This window comes from Orycteropus afer, unplaced genomic scaffold (assembly GCF_000298275.1).
Source record: "Orycteropus afer afer isolate SDZICR_OR568_19922 unplaced genomic scaffold, OryAfe1.0 scaffold00042, whole genome shotgun sequence".
Taxonomy (NCBI): domain Eukaryota; kingdom Metazoa; phylum Chordata; class Mammalia; order Tubulidentata; family Orycteropodidae; genus Orycteropus; species Orycteropus afer.
In genome coordinates, this window is record NW_006921629.1 from 13,170,834 (window position 1) to 13,194,959 (window position 24,126).

At 41.5% G+C, this 24,126-nt stretch overlaps 1 protein-coding gene across 1 annotated transcript in view; it reads right to left on the minus strand.

Moving 5' to 3' along the window:
- ZZEF1 (zinc finger ZZ-type and EF-hand domain containing 1) overlaps positions 1 to 24,126 on the minus strand; it is a 155,797-nt gene that overhangs the window by 82,707 nt on the left and 48,964 nt on the right. The window contains exons 10-15 of the mRNA XM_007937490.2: positions 16,729 to 16,820; positions 16,170 to 16,318; positions 3,301 to 3,412; positions 1,812 to 2,027; positions 698 to 798; positions 45 to 214 (exon numbers count right to left, since the gene is read on the minus strand). Of these exons, the coding sequence (XP_007935681.1) occupies positions 45 to 214; positions 698 to 798; positions 1,812 to 2,027; positions 3,301 to 3,412; positions 16,170 to 16,318; positions 16,729 to 16,820 (840 nt within the window). The remainder of the gene's footprint in view (positions 1 to 44; positions 215 to 697; positions 799 to 1,811; positions 2,028 to 3,300; positions 3,413 to 16,169; positions 16,319 to 16,728; positions 16,821 to 24,126) is intronic.

The window sequence follows — 24,126 nt, forward strand, 5'->3', positions numbered from 1 at the left end:
AGGCTACTAGTGCTGGGTCACATAAAAGAAAAGCCAAATCCTACCATCACACAAGTGTGTGTAGAGCTCCTTGGCAGCCTCCATCCCTTCAGGGCTCTGGTTTGGAGCCTTTTCCTCCTCAGAGACACCTAGTGCGTTCCCCTGCAGCACCGAGAAGCAGCTCTGGAGCAGCTGCAGAAGCAGAGTCTGGGCACAGATGCATTCTTCCCGTGAGCTACAGAAAGACAAAGAGCATCAGAGAGCGGAAGGGCAAGTGTCTCGCACCCTCCAAAGCCACACAGCTTGGCGCTGGGCTTGGCAGAAGAATGGAGGGTGAGAGCAACAAGGGTGGAATGGCAAGAATAACTGTACGAGGGGTCTGAAAACACAGCCCCATGCTGCCTCTGCCAACTGTGGGGCCAGGAAATTCACTCTGGATCTCAGTTCTTCATCTGTAAAATGAAGATGCTACAAGGTGGCTAAGGTAAGCAAATGAGACGACATCTGTGAAAACGCTGCCTAATGAAAGTACAGAAATGTGAGCTGGTAGTCAATAATAAGCCAAATCTTTCAAATCAGAACAACATAAACTAGTAGGAAGCAAAAAAAAAAAAAAAAACTTAGGGAAAAAAAAAACGTTCATTTAGGATAGCAACATCCAGTATTTTCAGTTTTGTTTAAATGATTACTTATGTCCTTATAATAAACTCTAACTTACTTTTGCTTTAATTTACTGTAAAAATTCCAGAAGATCTGCAAATTAAGGCCCGCAAAATCCAGAAAAGATTTATATTTTAAGCCACTTTCTTTTTGCTGCACCTAAACAATTAAGACCAGGAAAAAATAAAATACATTTAGAGAAATATTGTAATGTCTCATTTACCTCTCATCATTAAGGGATGAATGGTTCTACATGAGTGAAATTCCCATATAATGATGCATACTCTTAGCTATCAAAGTCTGTGAACAATTATTTTTGGTGTGAAACTTTCTAAAATATATGTGTGTCTGTGTGCATATGTGTACATATGTATGTTTACGTGTATATACATCTAACCCCCCACATACACACACACACAGTCATGAAGGCTCCCTGACTTCTTAAACATAAAACCTGCACATAAATCAATTTTTTCTTGATGGTGACTCCTGCCCAGAGTTATACTGCAGGGTATTAATCCCTGCCCTGCATGTGGGCTGAAAGGCACCTGCTACTCAAAGCATCTCCCTCTAACTTGCTGTTCTCTACTGTTACAGGGGCACTTGGTTAACAAAGATCAAAAGAACCACATATAAACTGAGTTACAAGCCTCTGAGAATGTTCCAAAGCCAAATAAAGGTCAAGAGTGGACACTGTTCACGTGTATACCACACATGAAAGGGCTCTAGAAGCCCACTGAGTTCTCTGTGGTGATGGCTGTAAGAACCGTCTATTGTGTCAGTTATCACTGTGTTTTTATTAGGGACTGTAAAAGTCAGTACCAAAAACACAAATGATTTCAAATCCTGACATCATTCATATGGGAATTTACTAAATCAAAGTGAACCCAGCAACCACGGTAGGGGGTCTTTAAGATCTGTCTGTAGGTCTTGTTTAGAATTCCCAACCATGGCCATATGCCACTTAGTCCCTGACTGACAGACGCCATAAATGCCAACACCACACTACCCTTGCCCTTTCAATGTCACCACAGTAGCATGACATCTACTATACATCCACTCACACTACTCGGCCTGGACAGAGCCAGGTTTCACTGGTTGGTGGTCATTTCTCTTAACCTTGTCACTGGTTTTCCTTAAGGAATGAGGTCTGCCCGCTGAGGAAACACTACCAGGTCACGGGCGAGCTGCTGGATGAACTGCAGGGTCTTGAGCAGGAGTGTGGCCCCACACACACTCTCCTCGGAGTCCTTCCTGCAGTGAGCGCAGGCAGCGCTCTGCTCCGCCTCCGCTCTGGCGGGCCGCAGGTACCCACTGATGCTTAAGCCTTGCACTCCCAGGCGCTCTGCTGATTCCTGACGGGTGCACAGGAACTTCACCATCAGATACTAGAAGGGACAAGAGAGATTTAAGGAGAAGGGCTCAGAGTCTCTGGGTATGGATCAAAGGGAGAGAAAAGACTTCATGGGACAATCTATGTTTTCCATAATTTATTAGGTACCACTATGGCCAGCACTGGGGATGCAAAATAAATACCCAGCATCTACAACAAATAGGAAAAAAAAAAAAAAGACAGTACATATGTTTAATGAAGTCAGGCTTTGGGAAAGATGGCAATCAGAGAAAAGACATTACTTTCTTTTCAAGGCAAAAACAGTGAGAAAGGATGAATAAGAAGTACATTTTCTCTACAGCACATTCATGTCAAAATATATACATGGTAAAAACAGTCAATGCCCTAAGAATCATTTCAAAGTCCCCAAGTGATATACACAACCCATGCACTGGGAGCCTAGGAAACAGCCTTGTCCTCTCAAAGCTAAGGCCGTTTTCAAAGCCCAACAAAGTTCTGTGCAAACTATCAGCTTCTTACAGTGAGAGCTCCTTGTCAAGGGTCTTTCAGAGTCCACTACTCAACTACAAAAATATTTACTGAGCACCTACTATGTATAAGCCCTAAAGATATTCTTAATTCTCTTATGTTGTTGTTGTTGTTGTTATGTGCTGTGGAGTCAGACCCAACTCATAGTGACCCCTTCTTGGGTTTCCGAGGCGGTATCACTACAGAAGTAGATTGCCCAACCTTCCTTCCGAGGAGTGGCTGGTGAGTTTGAACCGCCAGCCTCCTGGTTATCAGTCAAGTGCCTTAGATACTACGCTACCAGAGCTTCTGAATTCTTTTATATAATAAGCTTATTACTAAGATTTATACTTGAGGTTGGGGGTTGGGAATTAAGATTCACTGCTTCATAACTGTGGAAATATGTGTGCTCTTTTTTCTCTCTCTGGCACTTATGCCAGTGTCTTTGCTATTCTCTCAGTCTGAGATGCCCTCTCCACACCTTCTTGTCTGGCTAAAGATGATGGCTTAATCAATTTTCAGCACCTAGCATTACACCATCTTTCCTGGGAAGCCTTTACTAATGAATTCCAGGCTGGGTTAGATAGTCTTCCAATAGTCCCCTGTATGTCCCTTTGTCACAGCCCATATCACAATGTCTCAGACTATGAACTCTTAAGAGTCACAATCCTGTCCGAGTCACCTCTGGGATTCTGGCTCTTGCACAGGGCCTGGTATGCAACGACCACTCCGTAAATGCTTACTGAATAAAAGAAGGGGAGTGGGTGAACATGTGGCAGCCACAACTCACTAATGCTTACTTTAGCAACTCTGCACTGTTGCAACTTGACATCTGCTTCATCCCACTCTTCTTCCAGCTCAAACCAGCCAATAGGATCATCCTCTCCAAGGTCATCAGATGAGCAACCAATCCTGTAAACACAAGGGAATCACAAAATATTCTCCTAGTTCTAAACTTTTCAAAAGTCTAATGAATAAGGCACTACCAAAGTGGCATTCAACTTATAGCCTGTCAATGAACAATCAAGGTGTGACACATGATGCCTTTTGAACAGATGAGGTAGTTGGGATAATTTCCTCTCTATTTCTCAGTCTCCTCATCTGTAAAATGGGAACTACATCAGCCCCAAATATAGTCTGGGAATTAAGGGGAAAGTTTACTTCTCTAGATAATTGGCTTAAGAAAAGAATGAAACATAAAGTCAAGACATTGTAGGTGAGCTAATCAGGAGTAAGATACAATGTAAGAGCTGGTATGTGCTTCTGGAAGGATCCAAAGCAGAACCAGGTTCAGTTTTCATTCCCCTGGCTAATATGTGTATGATCAGCCTGAAGTCTGGGTCACCTGCACCACCGGACAGCTATACGACCAAGGACTTTTAGATCCTGGAGCTCCAAGAAAGGAAAGCTTCAACTTTTATAGCTCTAAGTTCTTTCCTGTTCCTTAAATCCTTCCAGGAAAACATTCTATCCTTGAGGCAGACGAAGCACAACAATGAACCACATCTGTGGTGGTTAAGTTTGTGTGTCGACTTGGCTGGGCCTGGTTGAGTGGCTGGGGAGCTGAATGTAGGTATTCCCCATGGTGAGACTGGCAATTAACTCCATGGTGAAATCTATTGGAGCAGCTGAGTAGCTGCTTTGGGTATGTGGTCTGCTTCCTGTATATAAGAAACAGTTTTGGGAATGGTCTCTAGCTTATGGCACACTTGAACCTTGCCTGTAGCCGAGTCATTGTTCAGCAGCCTGCCATGCTCTGCCGACCTTGGGACTTTCAATGGACTTAAAATAATGGTCTGCCGTCTGATTTGGTAACATCAGGACTGTGCCTTTTTACTTGTCAACCTTGGGCTTGGCAACCTCAGCAGCTGTCTGAGTGAAGAAAAGCCTCTAGCTTCAGTGGGCTGGGAGCAGGAGGCAGAGCTGAAGCCCAAGGTTGAGGGGCTTTCACTCCTAGGGCCCTGCACTTTGAATTTGGACTTAAAGCCTCTAAACTGTAAGAGAATAAACTCCTGTTCATTCAAGCCATCCCATTTGTGGTATATTCTCATCAGAGTGGCACCAGGTAACCAGAACATCATCTTTTTAAAAATTGGATACTTAGATGCTACTCCCTTTCCAGGAGTGAAATCACTAGGAAGAAGAAAAAGATAGTCCACCATTGTTATCAAATAACATTCCTAAAACTTTACACTATTCAATCTGTAATTCAGCTAGCAAGCTAGCAACACACAGACATTTTATATGGATAAGATAAGCAAGCAAGGAATTATGGTAAGAAGTGGAAAAAGACAAGAACCCAGAGTAGATATAGATAGAAAAATTGTTCTCTCTTCTTAATTGAAGTCTTTCTTGGTATAAACTTTTCACGATATAGCTAGACCTAAACTAATGGGAAGGAGGGAGCTCTGGTAGCGTAGTGGCTAAGACACTTGACTGCTAACCAGAAGATTGGCGGTTCAAACCCACCAGCCACTCCTCGGAAGGAAGGTTGGGCAATCTACTTCCGTAGTGATACTGCCTCGGAAACCCAAGGAGGGGTCGCTATGAGTCGGGTCCGACTTGACGGCACATAACAACAACAACAACAAACTAATGGGATGGGTGGTGTTTTGTCCTAGCCCACAATACCTAAAATATTTCATCAATAATGTGTATCTGAGGATTTTTTTAATTCACTCTTTGGAGTGGTGAGGAAACCTCTGAGATACAGAGTGCTAGCAGAGGGTCAAAGAACAGAGCATCCCTGTTCCCTACACCACATTCCTGGCAAGATAGAGAAAAGAGAATAGAATGCTAGTCCTCTTGAGTATACTTGGCAGCCAAACATCTGAACCCAGTCCATGCTGACTGACCAATGTCTCTCATCAGGCAAGAAGACAGGCGGCACACACATTAACATTTTGATTTTCAAACTGAAGAGGGATTGCTAAAATGCAGGCCAGTCAAATCAGGATTTAAGAATCAGGACAGACCAGGAGTTAAAATCATCAAGGAAGCAGTGAACAGGCCTGCATTTAGGTTGAGAAAAATCATCCCATACGTAAGAAGTGAAAGACCTTTTTGAGCAGTAAGCCTAGAAAAAAATCTATTTCATCATGTCCTAAGAGTGGGATATGGCTACTTAAAAGCAATGGTAATGTCTAGCTATTATGAAAAAAGAAAAGCATCTTTAAAAAAGGCATCTGTACTATGACAAAACAGAAACAAAGCAGCTGCTGGGGCTGCTTACGTACAACCAAAAATCTCATGGGACTGGGTTCCTTGGTTTGGAGGTTTAGGATTATGGTTTCATAGGACATCACAGTTAACTGGCCTAATAACACGTTTACTGCTTCTGTTCGATCTCCTAGTTTGTTACGTAGTGCCTGGGGTCTTAAAAGTTCGCAAGCAGCCATGCAAGGAATGACCATTGGTCTCTATCCACCTAAGCAACAGAGAAAGGAGAGTCAGGAATTGGAGGAGGATATGGAATGTGTAGCCAATTACCTTCACAAACAATTGCCTCCTTTGCCATGAGACCAGAAGAACTGGCTCATGCCTGGCTATCATGACTGAATATTTTGATCAAAGAGTCCATAGAAGAATCCTGATCAAAAAGGGGTGTAAGATTGAACTGTGTACGCAAAAAATATGTGTTGTAAATCCCAACCTGTATGCCTGTGGTAATAATTCCATTTGGGACTGGCTTTTCTTTGTTATGCTAATGAGACAGGATTAGTGTAGGGTGCATTCTGAGTCAATCTCTTGATATCTAGAAGAGATTAAATAAGCCAGCCAGGAAGTAGAGATGGGGAAAAGAGACGCCAAGCCACATGAAGACAGCCCAAGAACAGAAGCTTAAAGAGATAAGGACCATCCCCCAGACCAAGAAAGTTTTCTCCTAGAGCTGGCATCCTGAATTCAGACTTCTAGCCTCCTAAACTGAATGAATGAATGAATGAATAAATAAATAAATAAGTTTGTTAAAGCCATCTGCTTATTTCTGTTATAGCAGTAATAGATAAATAAAACAGGGAGAGTACAGAACAGAATGTCATATCCCCTTGGAATCCAGACTTTACAGAGCCATGGGGGCTGGAAGAACCCCTGCAACTATTGCTCTGAGATGATCTTTAAAACTTAAAACCAATCAACAGCTTAGCTTAACTAGTTAAAAAAAAAAAAAAAAAAAAGTCTGCCTTATGCACTGTGCCCTTTTAAGATCTATATGGGATCAAAGTGGTAAGAGCAACTCAAAAGATCAGATGGGAACCTTAGGGGGCAGTGACTTTACGTTCATGGGGGAAGAACAACTCAGAAAAATCAGGTGAGAAAAGCTGCACAAATCGAAGAAGGTGATCAATGTCATCAACTTGTATGTGTAGCAATGGCTGAATTCAACTTGTACGTGTAGCAATGGCTGAATTCAACTTGTATGTGTAGCGATGGCTGAATTCAACTTGTACGTGTAGCGATGGCTGAATTCAACTTGTATGTGTAACGATGGTTGAATTGGTGTAGTTCTGCTGTATATTCTCTACAACCACCACAAAACCAATGCCTTTTTGTGCAGACCTGGTTCCAACACTGCTGGGGTTACAGCCTCTACTCAGGAAAAAAAAATACTAGAGAGCGGGCTTGGTATTTTCCTTGCGTATATCTCACAGCTTATAACTGTACTCATGAGGAACCTGTCTTAGCCACTATGCTACCAGAGCTCCCGTACATAGACCAGGAGGCTGTAATTTGAACAGAACAAGGGGATACTGTATGGTTGAAAATCAGGAAGGGAGTGTGTCAGATTTGTATCCTTTCCCCATACTAATTCAATCTGTATGCTGAGCAAATAATCCGAGAAGCTGGACTGTATGAAGACGATCGTGGCATCAGGATTGGAGGAAGGCTCATTAACAACCTGCGATACGCTGATGACACAACTTTGCTCGCTGAAAGTCAGGATGACTTGTAGCACTTACTGAGGAAGATTAAAGTCTTCAGTCTGCAGTATAGATTATACCTCAATATAAAGAAAACAAAAATCCTCACAACTGGACCAATACGTAAGTAGCATCACAATAGATGCAGAAAAGAGTGAAGTTGTCAGAGACGTCATATTACTTGGTTCTATAATCAATGCCAGTGGAAGCAGTAGTCAAGACATCAAAAGACGTATTGCATTGGGCAAATATGTTGCAAAATACCTCTTTCAAGTCCTGAAGAGCAAAGATATCTCCTTGAAGACTAAGATGTGCCTAACACAAGCCATGGTATTTTCAATTGCCTCATATGCATGTGAGAGCTGGACAATGATTAAGGAAGACCAAAGAAGAGTTGATGCTTTTGAGTTATGGTGCTGGTCAAGAATGCTGAAAGTACCATGGACTGCTAAGAGAACTAACAAATCTGTCCTGGAAGAAGTGCAGCAGGAATGCTCCTTGGAAGTGAGAATGACCAGACTTCGTCTTACCTACTTTGGTCATGTTGTCAGAAAGGACCATTCCCTGGAGAAGGATGTCATGCTTGGTAAAGTAGAAGGTCAATAAAAGAGAAGAAGGCCCTCAACAAGATGAACTGACACAGTGGCTGCAGCAATGGGGCTCAGGTATAGTAGGGATCATGAGGCTGGCGCAGGACTGGGCAGTGTTTCATTCTGTTGTACACAGGGTCGCTATGAATCGGAAATGACTTGACGGCACATAACAACAACAAACAACAATGTATCTCATAACTGAGATGTGAATGGTGAGGGGCATAAATTACTGAAACCACAACAATCATAATTCTTATCTTTCATTTTGGATCTTCTGGTCCTATGAAAATCTGATAAAAGATAAAAACCAATAGTCTCTTGCCTCAAATAAAAAGCACATAGTGACACATGCAAAGATCCAAACCAAGAAACCAAACACGCTGCCACTGAGTCAAATGTGACTCATAGCGGCCCCTCCTTGGGTTTCCAAAGCATCTCTCTACAGAATTAGATTTTCCATTCTTCCTCCTGAGGAGTGGCTGGTGGGTTTGAACCACCAGCCTTCTGGTTAGTGGTCAAAGACCTTAGGGACTATGCCCCCAGAACTCCCATGCAAAGATAATTTTGAAAATAATTTTAACTTTTTCAAAAAAACCCCTTTAGCTCAACTTGCTCTGTGTCACCAGCAGTTCTTATAAAGAGGTACTAAGAACATGCAGTGTTCAGAAAAAAAGGGTGGGAATGGTTACACAGTTGGAAGACCGAAATCAATGCCACTGTGGCGAATTGCTTGATGTGGCCCTTCTAGCCACTGTCCTCCATTCTGTGATGTTTTGTAAATCCCATTATCCATGCCTGTTTGGGGTGGTGTGGTAGTTAAGGTCAGGTATCAACTTGGCTAGGCAGCTGGCAGTAGTCATTCCCTATAATGACTGGTAATCAACTCTGTGATGGGATTTAGGTTATTTCTGTTGAGGCAACACAGGTGGAATGTATCTTGAGTCCTGCCTTGCTGGAGGGTATAATTCAAATCACCACACTTAGCTTCCTTGAGGGTATACCTACGAATCTCCTGGGAAGATTTGCCCTCCTCTTGTTCTGGTTTTGTGTCTTGGCTCATCCTCATCTCACCCCTGGATTCGGGACAGCAGCCGTCATCTGATCTGCTGATCGAGGTTCATCAAACCCTGAGAATTGGGAGGATCCTCCAGACCTACTCACGGACCTGGGACTCACCAGCCTGCCAGCCTCCACTACCACTACGTGAGACAAACCCTTGGGTGTCTGTGAGTTCTGTGAGGCGTTACAGCGAAATACAGAACCCTAAGACTGGGGAAATTACTGGGAGGAGGAGGAGGAGGAGGAGAAGTTAATGTCTGAAATGCTGGAGTGGTACAGTAGTTTGGACATTTGGGACATCTTTAACTTCTGCCTCATGGGGACCAGCCTTGTGCTGATCTTTCTGAGAAAAATTGTTCAAGCACCACTGAATTACAAGTAGAAACTTAAATTGGTACATGTTTTTGCTGTGTACATCGTCAATCAAAATAAAATAAATTATTTTTTAAAAAAGGCATGTCTGTGTGTGTGTGTATAGTAGGAGGGAGATTTTAGAAATGAGGGAAATCTGTTCTAATTGGTGTGGAGGTCCTAAATTCTGACCACTAAATCTTAATTACAAACATACTGAACATGTCCTACTAATTGAAATGTCTTGCTATGCAATGAGTTCTCCATCATTCAAAGTATTTATTGACAGGCTTTACCTGTCATGCATTTCAGCATAAAGGGGATTTTCCTAGATCCAAAGTGTGCCTCCAGGACCAACAGCATCAGTCACCTGGAAACCTATTGGAATGGTGGAGCCTCAAGCTTCACCTCAGATTACTGAATCAAAATCTGCATTTAAACAAGACCCCAGGTGACTTGTACACACATTAAAGTGTAACTAGTCTATACTGGATGACATTTCAGGGCTTCTATAAACCCAAGCACCCCCATTATTTTTGAAATACAGCAGCACATATAGCAAGCACAGGGCTCAGCTCCATGAGTTCCCTGGTGGCGCCAGCAGCATTCAGCTGCTAACCAAAAGGTTGGCAGTTTGAACCCACAGCTTCTCTGTGGGATAAGGATGAAGCAGTCTGCTTCCATAGAGATTTACAGCCTTGGAAACCCTGTGGGGCAGATCTACTCTATCCTACAGGGTTGCCATAAGTTAGAATTAACTCTATGGCAATGCATATAGTAATAATAAGGGAGGCAATATTGTCAATGGGGCCATCAATGACCTCTACAGCTAAATTCAACAGACACAAATGGGAAGTGTATCCAAGATCACATATAGGGTTGGCAGACAATGGTCCTATAAGTTCATGTGAATGATCAGAATTCCCAGGTGTATAGTAGAGCTGACAAGGGGCAAGGTTATGGTCATTGCTTGGTCACAGCCAGCTACCCAGAGCGACCGAGTAGTTGATCCTGCGGGCATGGGACCATAGTCACAGGGGACATCAAGCTCAATTGGCATAATATACTATACAAAACATTGTTCCACCTCCTACTTTGGTGAGTAGTGACTGGGATCTTAAAAGCTAGCAAGCTGCCATCTAGATGCAACAATGGGTCTCTCCTCGTCTAGAAGAAAGAAAACCAAAATTAATGGAAACAATCAGTCCTAGCGACTGGTACACCATCTGATCTGCAACCTATACAAGTATGAGACCAGAAGAACTAGATGGTGCCCAGCTACCACTGCCATCCACTTGGAAGGGATGTAGGAGATCCTGGACAGAGAGGGAGAACAATGTGGAACAAAACTTAAAATCATTTGTTGTTGTTGTTGTTGTTATGTGCCATCAAGTCGGACCTGACTCATAGCGACCCCTCCTTGGGTTTCCAAGGCAGTATCACTACAGAAGTAGATTGCCCCATCTTCCTTCCGAGGAGTGGCTGGTGGGTTTGAACCGCCAGCCTTCTGGTTAGCAGTCCAGTGCCTTAGGCACTACGCTATCAGAGCTCCCTAAAATCATTTGGAGGCAAAAAAAAAAAAGAAGGTGGGGACCAGGTTTGCTGGTCCAATAGAGCCTAGTGGAACCACTGAGACATAGTCTTGGCATTCCGGCTACTTCCCTGGCATTTTTTTCCGTCTTTTCTCTGTTGCCTCTTAAATGCTGGTGCCACTCATCATGTTAACCTAAGTTTTCTTCCCAGTTCAGCATTCTTTCAGAATGATCTCTTTTAAGCTTAGGACCTTAGTCTCAGGGACAACTTAGTCAATAGGAATAATACAGTTTACAAAGTTCATGTTCTGCATCTCAGTGAAATGAATAGTGCCTGGAGTCTTAGAAGCTGGTGAGTGGCCATCTAAAACACAACTATTGGTCTCTACTCATCAGGAGCAAGAGTAAGAAGGAAACCAAAGTCTCAGAGAAGAAACAAGTCTACAGGGCTAACAGCCTACATGAGTCATGACCTCATCTAACCTGAGACCAGAAGAATTAGATGGTGCCTGGCTATCACTACTGACCATTCCAACCAGAGTCACTATAGATAGTACTAAAAAGGAAGGGAGAAAAATGTGGAACAAAATTCAAATTCTTAAAAAATGCCAGACTTACTAGACTATCTGAGACCAGAGGACTCCCTGAAATTATCACCTTGAGAAACTCTTTAAACCCTGAACTAAAACTATTCTGAGATCACGTTTTAGTGAAACAACAGAGTGGCACACAAAATAAAGGGTTATTACCTGTAAGTATGTAAGTAAATACTCTTGAGCGCATGGGGCAGGCTGGGTAAGTGAGCTGAGTGCGGCAGGCAGGTGTCAGAGTGCCAGGAAGGGAAGTGTCAGGTGGGGGAGGCCAGGAAGCGAGCCAGTGGGTTTGGAGTGGCTAAGGGAGAGTGGCAGTTTGGAGTGGCTGAGGGAGGAATTGAGTAGAACAGTCTGGAACAGCTAAGGGAGACAAACTGGTCTGTCAGTTTGTCATACTGTGGTGGCTTACCTGTTGCTGTGAGGCTGGAGGCTATGCCACCAGTGTTTCAAATGCCAGCAGGGTTACTTGTGGTGGACAGGTTTCAGCAGAGCTTCCAGACTAAGACTCGGAAGAAGGAAAAGCCCGCCCGTACATTTCTCAAAGAATTGGCCAGTGAAAACCTTATGAATAGCAGTGAAACACTGTATGATATATTACTGGAAAACTTTATAAATAGCCCTGAAACACTGTACACAGTGATTGCAATGATGAGCTTAGGTATAGCAGGGATCGTGAGGCTGGCACAGGACTGGGCAGTATTTTGTTCTGTTTTATATAAGGTTGCTATGAGCTGGAGATGACTTGATGCCACCTAACAACAACAACAACAACAACAACAACATGTTGCTTTACCACAAAACTATTAATAGAAGACCAAAAGGTCAACATTTTCTCTAAAGCAAAGGTGAAAAGGTAAGGAGGCAGGGAAACCAGACTACTGGAGACAGAATAATCAGAAAGCAATTAAAGGGAATGTTGGTAACACTGCAAAAACTATGACTAATGTCACTGAACAACTTGTATAGAAATTGTCAACTTGTATAGTAAATTAGGAACCCAATTTACTGTGTAAATGTTCACTAAAAAACAATAAAATATCTTTTAAAAAAATAAGAATGATCTCTTCCATTCTCATATTAAAAATTATTACAGGTATGTGTAGCTTAGTATCTATTTGGGCAACATCCGACTGCATATATACATCTGTGTCATCTCAAGGTTTCTTTCTTTTTCTTTTTAAAGGCAAAGCAGCTCCCTTTTTGCTTATTATTTTGTAGAGTAGCAGTAAGATAGTAACAGTAGAAGAAATGATGAGATAAAAGAGCTAAACAGAAGATTTCAAAGGGCATCTTGAGAAGACAAAGTATTATAATGAAATGTAAAAGGACCTGGAGTTAGAAAACCAAAAAGGAAGAACACGCTCAGCATTTCTCAAGCTGAAAGAACTAAAGAAAAAATTCAAGCCAAAAGTTGCAATATTAAAGGATTCTATGGGCAACACACTGAATGAATAATACACAAAGCATCGAAAAAAGATGGAACAAATACACAGAGTCACCATACCAAAAAGAACTGCTTGATGTTCAACTATTTCAGGAGGTAGTATATGATCAAGAACCAATGGTACTGAAGAAAGAAGTCTAAGCTGCACTGAAAAAATTAGCAAAAAACAAGGCTCCAGGAATTGATGGAACACCCATTGAGACATTCAACAAATGGATGCAGTGCTGGTGGTGCTTACTCATCTATGCTAAGAAATTTGGAAGATAGCTACCTGGCCAACTGACTAGAAGAGATCAGTATCTGTGCCTATTCCAAAGAAAGGTGATGCAACAAAATGTGGAAATTATTGAGCAGTATCATTAATATCACACACAAGTAAAATGTTGCTGAAGATAATTCAAAAACAGTTGCAGCACTACATTGACAGGGAACTTCCAGATATGCAAGCTGGATTCAGAAGAGGACATGGAATGAGGAATATTACTTGCTGATGTCAGATGGATCTCGGCTGAAAGCAAAGAATACCAGAAAGATATATACTTGTGTTATATTAACTATGCAAAGGCATTTGACTGCGTGGATCATAACAAATTATGGATAACATTGCAAAGAACGGGAATTCCAGAGCACTTCATTGGGCTTATGAGGAACTTGTACCTAGACCAAGAGGCTGTCATTTGAAAAGAAGAAGGGGATACCACATGGTTTAAAATCAGGAAGGGTGTGTGTTAGGGTTGTAGCCTTTCACCAATCTGTGAATAATCCAAGAAGCTGGACTACATGAAGAAGAACGCAGCATCAGGATGGAAGAAGACCCATTAACAACCTGACAACCTGAGATATGCAGATGACTCAACCTTACTTGCTGAGAATGAAGATGACTTGAAGCACTTACTGATGAAGATCAAATTCAACAGGAGCAAAACTGAGTTCATCATCTTCTCCACAACTTATTTTTCCCTGGAGTATTTTCTGTCTCAGAGAAAGACACTACCAATTTCCCCACTTTGTCAAGTCAAACACCTGGGACTTACTGATGCCTAAGCTTCCTTCCCTCTTCTGCTATGCACTCAATCTGTCACCAGGTCCTGTTGCTTCTACTTTCTAAGTTGTCTCTCAAGTTTGTCTGCATCTCTTTATCACTGCTGCTGCTGACCCAGTTAGGGTCATCCATGCTGTGCTGCAGTAAATTACTTAATACGGCCATTTAAAAAAAAACCAACCATATTCACTGCTGTTGAGTCCTATCGACTCACATCAACCCCTCCTTGGGTTTCTGAGGCAGTATCACTACAGAAGTAGATTGCCCACCTGCCTTCCAAGGAGCAGCTGGTGGGTTTGAACTGCCAGCCTTTTGGTTAGCACTCAACTGCCTGTCTTTGTGACTCCCACCAGATGGCTAGGTGGGACTATGCAATATGAGGTGCCTGTGTCCACCCAAGGGATTGGATAGTTTTTTTAATAATGTAAATAAGGTACTTGGCAACCTTGTGGGGGTGGGACCATGGAAATAAGGTATACGAACCCAAACATGGGCACTGGTCAGTTCTGTAATCCTGCTAAGCTCAAAATAGGCCATCAGAAGAGGGCTATGGGCTCTCACTACATCAAGATAGGAGAGCCAGGAGTGCAACCTTTGGATCTGAGATCCCTGCACTGAAGAAACAGCAGCAGCAGAGGTAGCAGAACCAAGGAAATGGCAGAAGACAGAGCGGCAGGCTTCCCGGCCCAGAGTAAAAAGCTGAGTACCTTTGGGCAAGTGGCTTGCTGATGAAGTGAGGTGCCTCTCTGAACACCTGTTCAGCAAAGCTAAGAGAGCTTTGTGACACTGGTCTGGGCAAGGCAGAGACTGAGGCCAGAGAGAAACATGCCCGTGGCATGGCTGAGAAGCAGCTTCCTGACTGAAGAATTGTATCCTGTTTTGTTTCTGATCCTGAATTGTAACCTGCTACTTCCCTAATAAACCCATTATCATGAGTATTGCCTGTGGGTTCTGTGTGGTTACTGCACTGAATTACTGAACCCAGAAGAGAAGGAGAGAGTGCCATGGAAGGGATTGTTGGTGTCAGAATGGGCAAAAATATTAGAGGGTGGTGGCATGTCTGACCTCTTGCCTCAAAGGAATCAACCTTGGGGTGATGCTGCTGATGGTGCCTCTGTCTCCTCCTTGTGAATCCGAGGGGCTGGATGACGCAGCCCCCAAGCCCTTTTTGCACATACTTCTGGCCTGCCTGGGTGACAGTGAGGAATGCTTTCCTTCTGCCCTGCTTGCTCTGCTCCAATCCATCTCCACACAGTACGATCCAGAGCAAGATTTCTAGAACATACATTGCATCTCCTTGCTCTTCTTGAAACCTCTCAATACCACACCCCCACACACGCACACATATTGCTTTAAGGATAAAATCTAAGCCCGAATACAGAGAAAAAAGACCTTGAATGTCCTGCCACTTCTCTTGCTCCTCACTCTCATCTCTCACCACTCACAGCATCCCTCAGCTACACGGGGACTTTCACATCCTTAAAAGTGCCATACTTCCCCTCTCACACCTGCTCTTCTCTTTGCTCAGCACACTCCTATTTCTTCAAATAGCTAATTAATTCGAACTTATCCCTCAGTTCTCATCTTAAACAACACTTGATCAGGTAAGATGATTGGCCAGGTGCTCCCAAAGCACTCTATCGTATCATCCATAACACTACTGAGACTACAGGTTATATTGTCTCTCTTCTGAGCTAAACAGTAAGCTCTATAAAGCAGGACTATGTCAATTTGCTTATAACTGTATCTTCAATGCCTAGCATTAGGCCTGGCACATAGTAGGTGCTTAATAAATATTATTTATAAAAGCAATGAACAGTGTGGGGGGGGTTTGTAATATGGGTAAATTTCCCAGTGGCTGGGTAAGATTGAAGACCTCAGGTTGCCCACTAACTCATACATATATGATTACCCTGTCATTTTGAAGATGCATGCCTCTGGTCACAGAAAAGACCAGGTAAAAGTTCACGAACAAGTTAACATACACATCTTTACATGTGATCCCAGAAAGTAGTGAATGCTTAATGGCCACTGACGATGAGTTAATGGCACTTTTCTATAAAGACAAGAAGGTGTATTTTACCAATGAGAGAACTTACTGTTGTTAAGTACAAACATTTTTATTCTGTTCCTTACCTGCTTTTTACAAATTGCCTGAACTCCTTAAGCTTCCATTTGTCATATTTTTCAAATCTTTTGAAGTGTTCTTCTGCGTGAAATTTATCAGAAGGTGAGTTGTAGGCAAATACCAGCCCACACTGGGCACCGATTCCCCCACGGCGAACCTGGAAAGAGAGATTAAAATACCAAAGAAATGAAAACTCAATTGCTGTTTTGTTTCCAAAGAATATGGTTAAATTCCAACATCTTAAAGCAAAATCAAAACCAAGGAAATGATATTTCAAATATACTAAATCATAGAAAAGTCAGAAAATTGTTTCCTAATGCCACCACAAATTAGGACACAAAAAAAGACTCCTTCCTTTCTCAAACCCTGGGTTTATACCATCCACAGACCTAATCTATTCAACCTATCTTCGTGTCCCTGCCCTCTACTACATGCCTGGCACAGAGAAAACAGTCATTATGTGGCACATGGACCACCAATGACATGGATCTCTGAAACACAATCCTATTTCAAAGAAAGAAAGGAACAAAGGAAGAAGGCTGCTTAAGGAAGGCAGCACGAAATTACCATAATTCTGATCTGTGTAACCTGGAAGGCAGATTCTGTTCCTGAAGAAAAAATAGTACTTGCTCTGGTTTTTCCAGTTTCTGTAAGAAAACCTGAAGGAAAAAAACCCAACAACTAAAGTTAGGATGATTGACTCATTTCTTTGAGAACTAAGATCAACAAAAATAAACTATATCCTTTGAGGCATGTATAAAAGGGAGGAGGGTAACTAGTGTATCTGGTGCCTTGGTGAAAATGAGAGAAAGATTCCCCCTCTGGACAGTTAACCCCACTGATAAGCCCTTAAGTCAGAATAGACTCAGTGGCAATGGTGTGGCTTTGTTTTAAGCAGAGCACTGGCTGCATTTTAGCTTGAGCTGGCCAAGTACAACCTCTTTAAGGCACAACCTTCTCAATTTTATAGCTTTGCTTTGAGGTATAAAATGAAATAAAAGTTTCTAACAACTGTGACTTTCATACACGGAGACAAAACACATGTACAGTCAGCCTCATGGCCTCATTCCTAAAACCACGAATGTTTATCTGGGATGTCAAACTCAGGCTGGCTTAGAGGCCAAGAAAGGAATTACTCAATTTGCAGAAGGGAAAGACTGTGAAAGACCTGAAATGGGCAAAAAAAAGATTACTGAGTGTTCTGTCTAGGGGGCTCTCTTTGGCGTATCTCTCTTTCATTGTCCATATGCCATTTCACAAATCTATAAATTATAAAATACTGATATTAATGCAAATGATTCTCATCCACAGAAATAAAAACTATTACCTATGGAAATGCATATGATTATTCTTCATGGATACTGATCAATTTTCTATTTATTGGAAATTCCTTTCACCATTCCTATATGTGTATTTTATGAATTCTCCTCTGATCTGTAATACCTGAGTGGTTCCCTCATTAATTATTGCAATAAATAAAATTGTTTTCATGTGTTTATTTTGTATTTGTATTTTATATTTGTATGAAAGTTATTTTATCTCTTGATGATGTTAATTATCCTTTAACAACTCAGAAAAAAGTCTTCTGTTAGACTAAGATCGCCTTCCTCTTTGTAACTCCTATAATGGTGTAGTAACACGCACTGTTCTAGTCAGTGCCAACTATTCTTCCTGGAAATCTGAATTGCTTGCAATCATTCTGCCTTATCAAGATGAAAAACTAAAATCAGGTTCATGCATGTTTCTTCACATTGTGCTCAATTAAAAAAAGCACAGCAACAACTGTGAAGCTCAATCTCTATAGGACAATGCGAAAAATTTGTCATCAAAACCAAGAAAATTAAATCTAAAGGAACCTTTAGCATGCGAGGGAGGGACACAGGGAAGAGGTAGCTACGGGGAGGAAGCAGGAGAGGAGCAGTTGCATTGTGGGAAATTGCAGTCAATGTCATGAGACAAAGTGAGCTGCTGTATGGAAAGTGAATTTGCACTGTAAACTTTCACCCAAATCACAATAAAAAAAAAAAAAATCATTTTTCTTAAGAAAAAAAAAGGAGCCTTTACTAATTCACAGAGGGAAGCTATTATATGATCTGTTGTTGTTGTTGTTGTTGTTGTTATGTCCCGTCAAGTCAGACCTGACTCACAGCGACCCCTCCTTGGGTTTCTGAGGCAGTATCACTACAGGCGTAGACTGCCCAAACTTTCTTCTGAGGAGTGGCTGATGGGTTTGAACCACCAGCCTTCTGGTTAATAGTCAAATGCCTTAGGCACTACACTATAAGCGCTCCTATTATATGGTCTAGCTCTGTCAAACAGTAATTCTGTAGATGATTTTAAGAAATCATATAGCCAAAAATTCACACAACTCCAATAACAATAGTATTATAAATTATCCCAATTACTGAATTGTTTGTCACCCTTTCCCAAATATCTGATGTCTCTAACTAAATCTGTTACAAAGGCTGAAACACTTCTTAGAAGCAATTAACCACAAATTCAAACTAGACTTAAAGTAGCTGAAGCAATACCATAAGTCAATGTAATCAGATAGATGCTTTTTAAATAACACTGCCAGTAAGTACACACTTGTTTTTTTAAAAAACAAAACAAAACTACTTTTCTGCTTCCTTTTTTTGGGTAAGAAACTAGCTCCCATATCTAACTGTGCTATTTTAAAACAACTGTTTTGACACCCTGTCCTTCTCCAACCCCTTGCTAAGTTTATTCTTTTAAAATGACAATGGAAAAAAAATAACCAACTACAGACTTAAAGGATTGAATAAATTTGCCCAGTTCCTATTTGCAGCACCCAGTATCGCTTTAAAATACCAGCTGAAGTGGCGGGAGCTAACAGTAACACTCAGACCTCCAGTGTTGACATGTTCCGTGCTGCAGGGGTGCCTGCCCAGAAGAGGCAATTCCCTAGAGTTGGGGAAGGTGAAGGGGATCAGTGAAAAGAGCTCTGACTTCTGTAAGGGAAAGGAAAATAAACCACTCCTTAAACCCAACAGTTCTGCCTGGGAGGACTTTCTTTCTGTTGCACCTCTTCAGACTCATGTCTTGCAGCAGAGCAAGAGACACCGAAACCTAACCTGAGTCACAGGAAACACATAAAGATGGCTGCGAAGGGAGGGGCCGGGAGCGACTGAACACCCCTCCCCATCCCCATTCACATCCCATGTGTGTGCTTCTCAGATAAACAAAAACAAAAAAAAAAAGCAACAAATCCACAAAGTATAAAAACTAGATTTACAAAAATAAAGGTTGGGTGGGTAAATGGCAGAGGGAGGAAAAAAAAAAAAAAAAATTAAACTTGTTGCCATCAAGTGGATTCCAACTCATGGCCATCCCTGTATTACAGGGAAGAACTGTGCTCTATAGGGTTGGCTTGGCTATAATCTGAGGGAAGCAGATAGCCGGGCCTTTCTTCCTGGCACTGCTGGCTGGGTAGGTTGGAACTGCCAACCTTTAGGTTGATAGTCGAGCTCAATCCATTTGTGTTACCCAGAGACCTTCATAGGGAGAACAACATAGTTTAAAATGAGACCAGGCACAAGAACCCTTTCAAACTCAAGGCAGTGTTGAAGATCCACATACGAGTGTCTGAAAGATTCTGCCTTCCATGGTCCAAAGACAAAAAAAACAGTTTTTCACACAGTGAGAGGAAAATGCAGAAAGGCCTTTAGCAGAGTGATCTGCCCTTCCAGGACAGGGGGAGGGGAGGGGAGAAAGAGCTGCCTCCCCTCCGCTTTGGATGACAGGCACCCAGTGGCCTGCAACTGCTTCCGTGGGGCAGAGGATGGAGCAGTGAAGAGGTCTCTGCAGAGGCTGAGCTGCTCAGGGCAAGGAAACCGTCTTATTCAACAGTCCATTGCTTAACCAAGCCACCAAAGAGAAGAGGTGCAACTGAGGAAAGCAACTTTTCCCTGGCCTCTTTGCTGAGAAAGAATACAGGAAATAGGCTAGAGAGGAAGCAACCACTGAGCATGAGGCCTGCAATGCTGCGAGCAAAGTCAAGGGGAACCAAATCCAAAGCAGTGAGGCCAGTCCCTTTCAATGTTTCAATATGGAGCATCATATTGTCTTACTGCATTAGCGAAACTCAAAAACAGTATAGCAAAAACCCAAACCCTTTGCTGTTGAAGTTGATTCCGACTCATAGTAAAGCAGAATGTCACATCTTTCTCTCACAGAGTGACCAGTGGGTTCGAACTGCCAACCTTTCAGTTAGCAGCCAAGGGCTTAACCACTGTACCACCATGGTTCCTTCAAATAGTACAGTGAGTAGAAAAGAGATATATGCAGGAGACTAACTAGCTGGCCAACAAGATGGATGAGGAAGAGACCCACAAACATCCCATGGATGAGGAAAGAGCCTATAGCAAAAAGTTGAAGGGCATATCACCAATCATTTTGATACTAGAGAATGAGTGAGGCTTCTCCAGACACCACAAATGCCAGATCAGCTGTATCTATAAATATTCTTCATACATTATGTTTTCAACAGTATAGAGCTCCTGATCCACTGGGCCCTTATATTTTAAGAAAACAAAATAGATGACGATCTGCACTTAAAACCACTTTTTTTTTTTTTTTTTAAATTCCGAAAGCAAGAAGCTGCTTTCCAAATTGTTAGGCTCTCCAGTATTTCTGAGTTATCAGTTATTAGCTAGAGAGGAGTTCTGGTAAGATGGTGGAATAGGCAGAAAGACTGCACAGACCCTCTTCAAAGAAAGGGGGAACCAATTAACATAGATACAGAAGATAATCCTGGACCCCTAAGCCTTGAAGGGAAGGATATAGAAGTGGACTAAACTCCAACTAGCAGAAGAATTTGCATGAAAACACCAAAAAAAGGAGACATACGGAACTGCGGTCTGGCAGTGATCCTGATGGCACAGACAGCTTGGAAAGTGCTGAGTGGTGGTAGGACCTAAGAATTAACCTAAAAATTGGCCCTGCTAGCCAGGGACTGCACAGAGAACTACACTGGTGGCTGATGAATAAAAGGGGATGCAGCAAAGAGGAAGGCAGGCTGAGCTGTGGACTTCTGTCTGTCTGGAGGGTGCACCCATTTTGAATGTTTACAAGCGGCTTGATCATTTTGGATATTTAAAGTGACAGCATTCTCTGAGATTCTAGGGACCTAAGAACAGGTTCCACTTGCTGGGAACCCCAAGGACATTCTGGACCCTGACAACTGGAAAGGTGCGACATTCCCCTTGTTACTCTTATACCCCACACCCTCTTGGTGAACGGAGATGCAGCCGTCCCTCACTCCCATCTACCTTCTGGGCCGTCAGGAACTCTATCCCAGTCTGTGTGCTTGGACGTGGCCTAGGTGTCCTGCCCCACCTTTTTTTCCCCTCTTTTTTCTGTTTTTTAGTTTGTTTTTGTCTGTTTTAAAACTACTACTATCATTATTATTTTTGCCCTTTTTACTATTATTCTTTATTCTTCCCCTCCCAGGTTCTAGCTTTCAGCTTTTTTTCTTTTCCCTGTTCCTGGTTGCAATTTTTTTTTTTTTTTTTCATTCTTGTGGTTAACCCCTTTCCTTGTTTTTCTTCTTCTGTTTTTCCGATTTTTTGTCATTATTCTCCTTCTCTACCTTTTTTCTCTTATTGCCTTCTCTCCAAATATTACAAGTTTTTTCTTTTCTTCTTTTTCCCTTTTTTCTTTTTTTGGTTACTGTTCCTGTGTGATTACACAGTGTATTTTTTGTCCATGTCCTTTCAACAATAGGAAGATCAACAGAAAAAGAGTAAACACATGGAAACTGAACAACATCCTTTTTAAGAAAGACTGGGTAAGAGAAGAAATAAAAAGTGAAATTCAAAAATTCCTTGAATCAAACCAGAGTGAAAACACAAATACCAAAATCTTTGGGACACAGCAAAAGCAGTGATCAGGGGTCAATTTATAACAATAAACGCACACATCAAAAAAGAAGAAAGAGCCAAAATCAACACTTTAAACCAACATCTCCAACAATTAGAAAAAGAACACAAGAAAAGCCTACAGTCACCAGAAGAAAGGAAATAATCAAGATTCGAGCAGAAATCAATGAAACAGAAAATAGAAGGGCAATAGAAAAATTCAACAAGACCAGAAGTTGGTTTTTTGAAAAGATCAACAAAACTGACGAACCACTGGCAAGTTCAACAAAGGAAAAGAGGGAAAGAATACAAGTAACATGAATAAGAAACGAAATGGTGACATCACAACAGAACCAACTGAAATCAAAGGGATAATATCAGGATACTATGAAGAACTGTACTGCAACAAAATTGAAAATCTGGAAGAAACGGACAGATTTCTAGAAACGCACCACTTACCTAAACTAACACAGACTGATGTGGAAAAGATAAACAGATCCATAACAAAAGAAGAAACTAACAGCTCAGCAAAAAATTACCAAAAAAAAAAGTGGTGGCCCAGATGGTTTCACCAGAGAATTCTACCAAATATTCAGAGAAGAACTGACACCATTCCTGGTCAAATTATTCCAAAACACAGAAAAGGATGGAAACCTCCCTAACTCATTTTATGAAGCAAGCATAACATTGATACCAAAACCAGGCAAAGACATTACTCAAAAGGAAAACTACAGACCAATATCCCTCATGAATATAGATGCAAAAATCTTCAACAAAATCCTACTCAACAGACTCCAACAACACATCAAGAAAATCATTCATTATGACTAAGTGGGGCTCATAACAGGTATGCAAGGATGGTTCAACATTAGAAAAACCATCAATGTCATCCACCACATAAATAAAACACAGGAGAAGAACCACATGATCATATCAATTGATGTAGAAAAAGCATTTGATAAAATACAACACCCATTCCTGATCAAAACTGTCAGCAAAAGAGAATAGAAGGGACATTCCTCAACATAACAAAGGACATCTAGGCAAAACCAACAGCCAACATTATTCTCAACAGAGAGAGACTGAAACCATTCCTCTTGCAAACAGGAACCAGACAAGGATGCCCTATATCACCACTTCTATTCAACATTGTATTGGAAGTCCTAACCAGGTCCATAAGGCAAGAAAGAGAAATCAAAGCCATCCAAGTTGGTAAGGAAGAAGTCAAACTATCCCTATTTGCTGATGATATAATCCTATACCTAGAAAATCCAAGAGACTCAGTCAAAAATCTACTGGAACTAATTAAGAGATTTAGCATCGTGGCAGGATATAACATCAACATCCAAAAATCAGTTGGATTCCTCTACACCAGCAAAGAGATTGCTGAAGAAGAAATAAGGAGATCAATACCGTTTGATATTAGCTACCAAAAAATAAAATACCTGGGAATAAATCTTACCAGGGACACAAAAGACCTCTACAAAGAAAACTATACAAAACTACTTCAAGAAACCCTAAGAGATCTACATAATAAATGGAATGGAAGAACGTATGATGCTCATGGATAGGAAGATTGAACATTGTGAAAATGTCAGTTCTACCCAGAGCAATCTACACATTCAATGCAATCCCAATCCAGATTCCATCAACATTTTTTAAGGATATAAAAAAAACAATCACTAATTTTATTTGAAAATTAAAGAGACTCCAGATAAGCAAAGCACTACTGAAGAAGAAGAACAAAGTAGTTCTCACACTGCTGGATCTCAAAACCTACTATATAGCCACAGTAGTCACAACTGCCTGGTACTGGTACAATGACAGACACATAGACCAATGGAATAGAATTGAGAACCCAGAAATACACCCATTGACCTACGGTCAGCTGATCTTCAACAAAGAGCCTAAATCCATTAAATGGGGAAGAGAATGTTTGTTTAATAAATGGTACTGGCAAAACTGGATATCCATTTGCAGAAAAAGGAAACAAGATCTGTACCTCACACCATACACAAAAACTAACTCCAGATGGATCAAAGACTTAAATGTGAAACCTAAAACTATAGAGTTCCTCAAGGAAAAA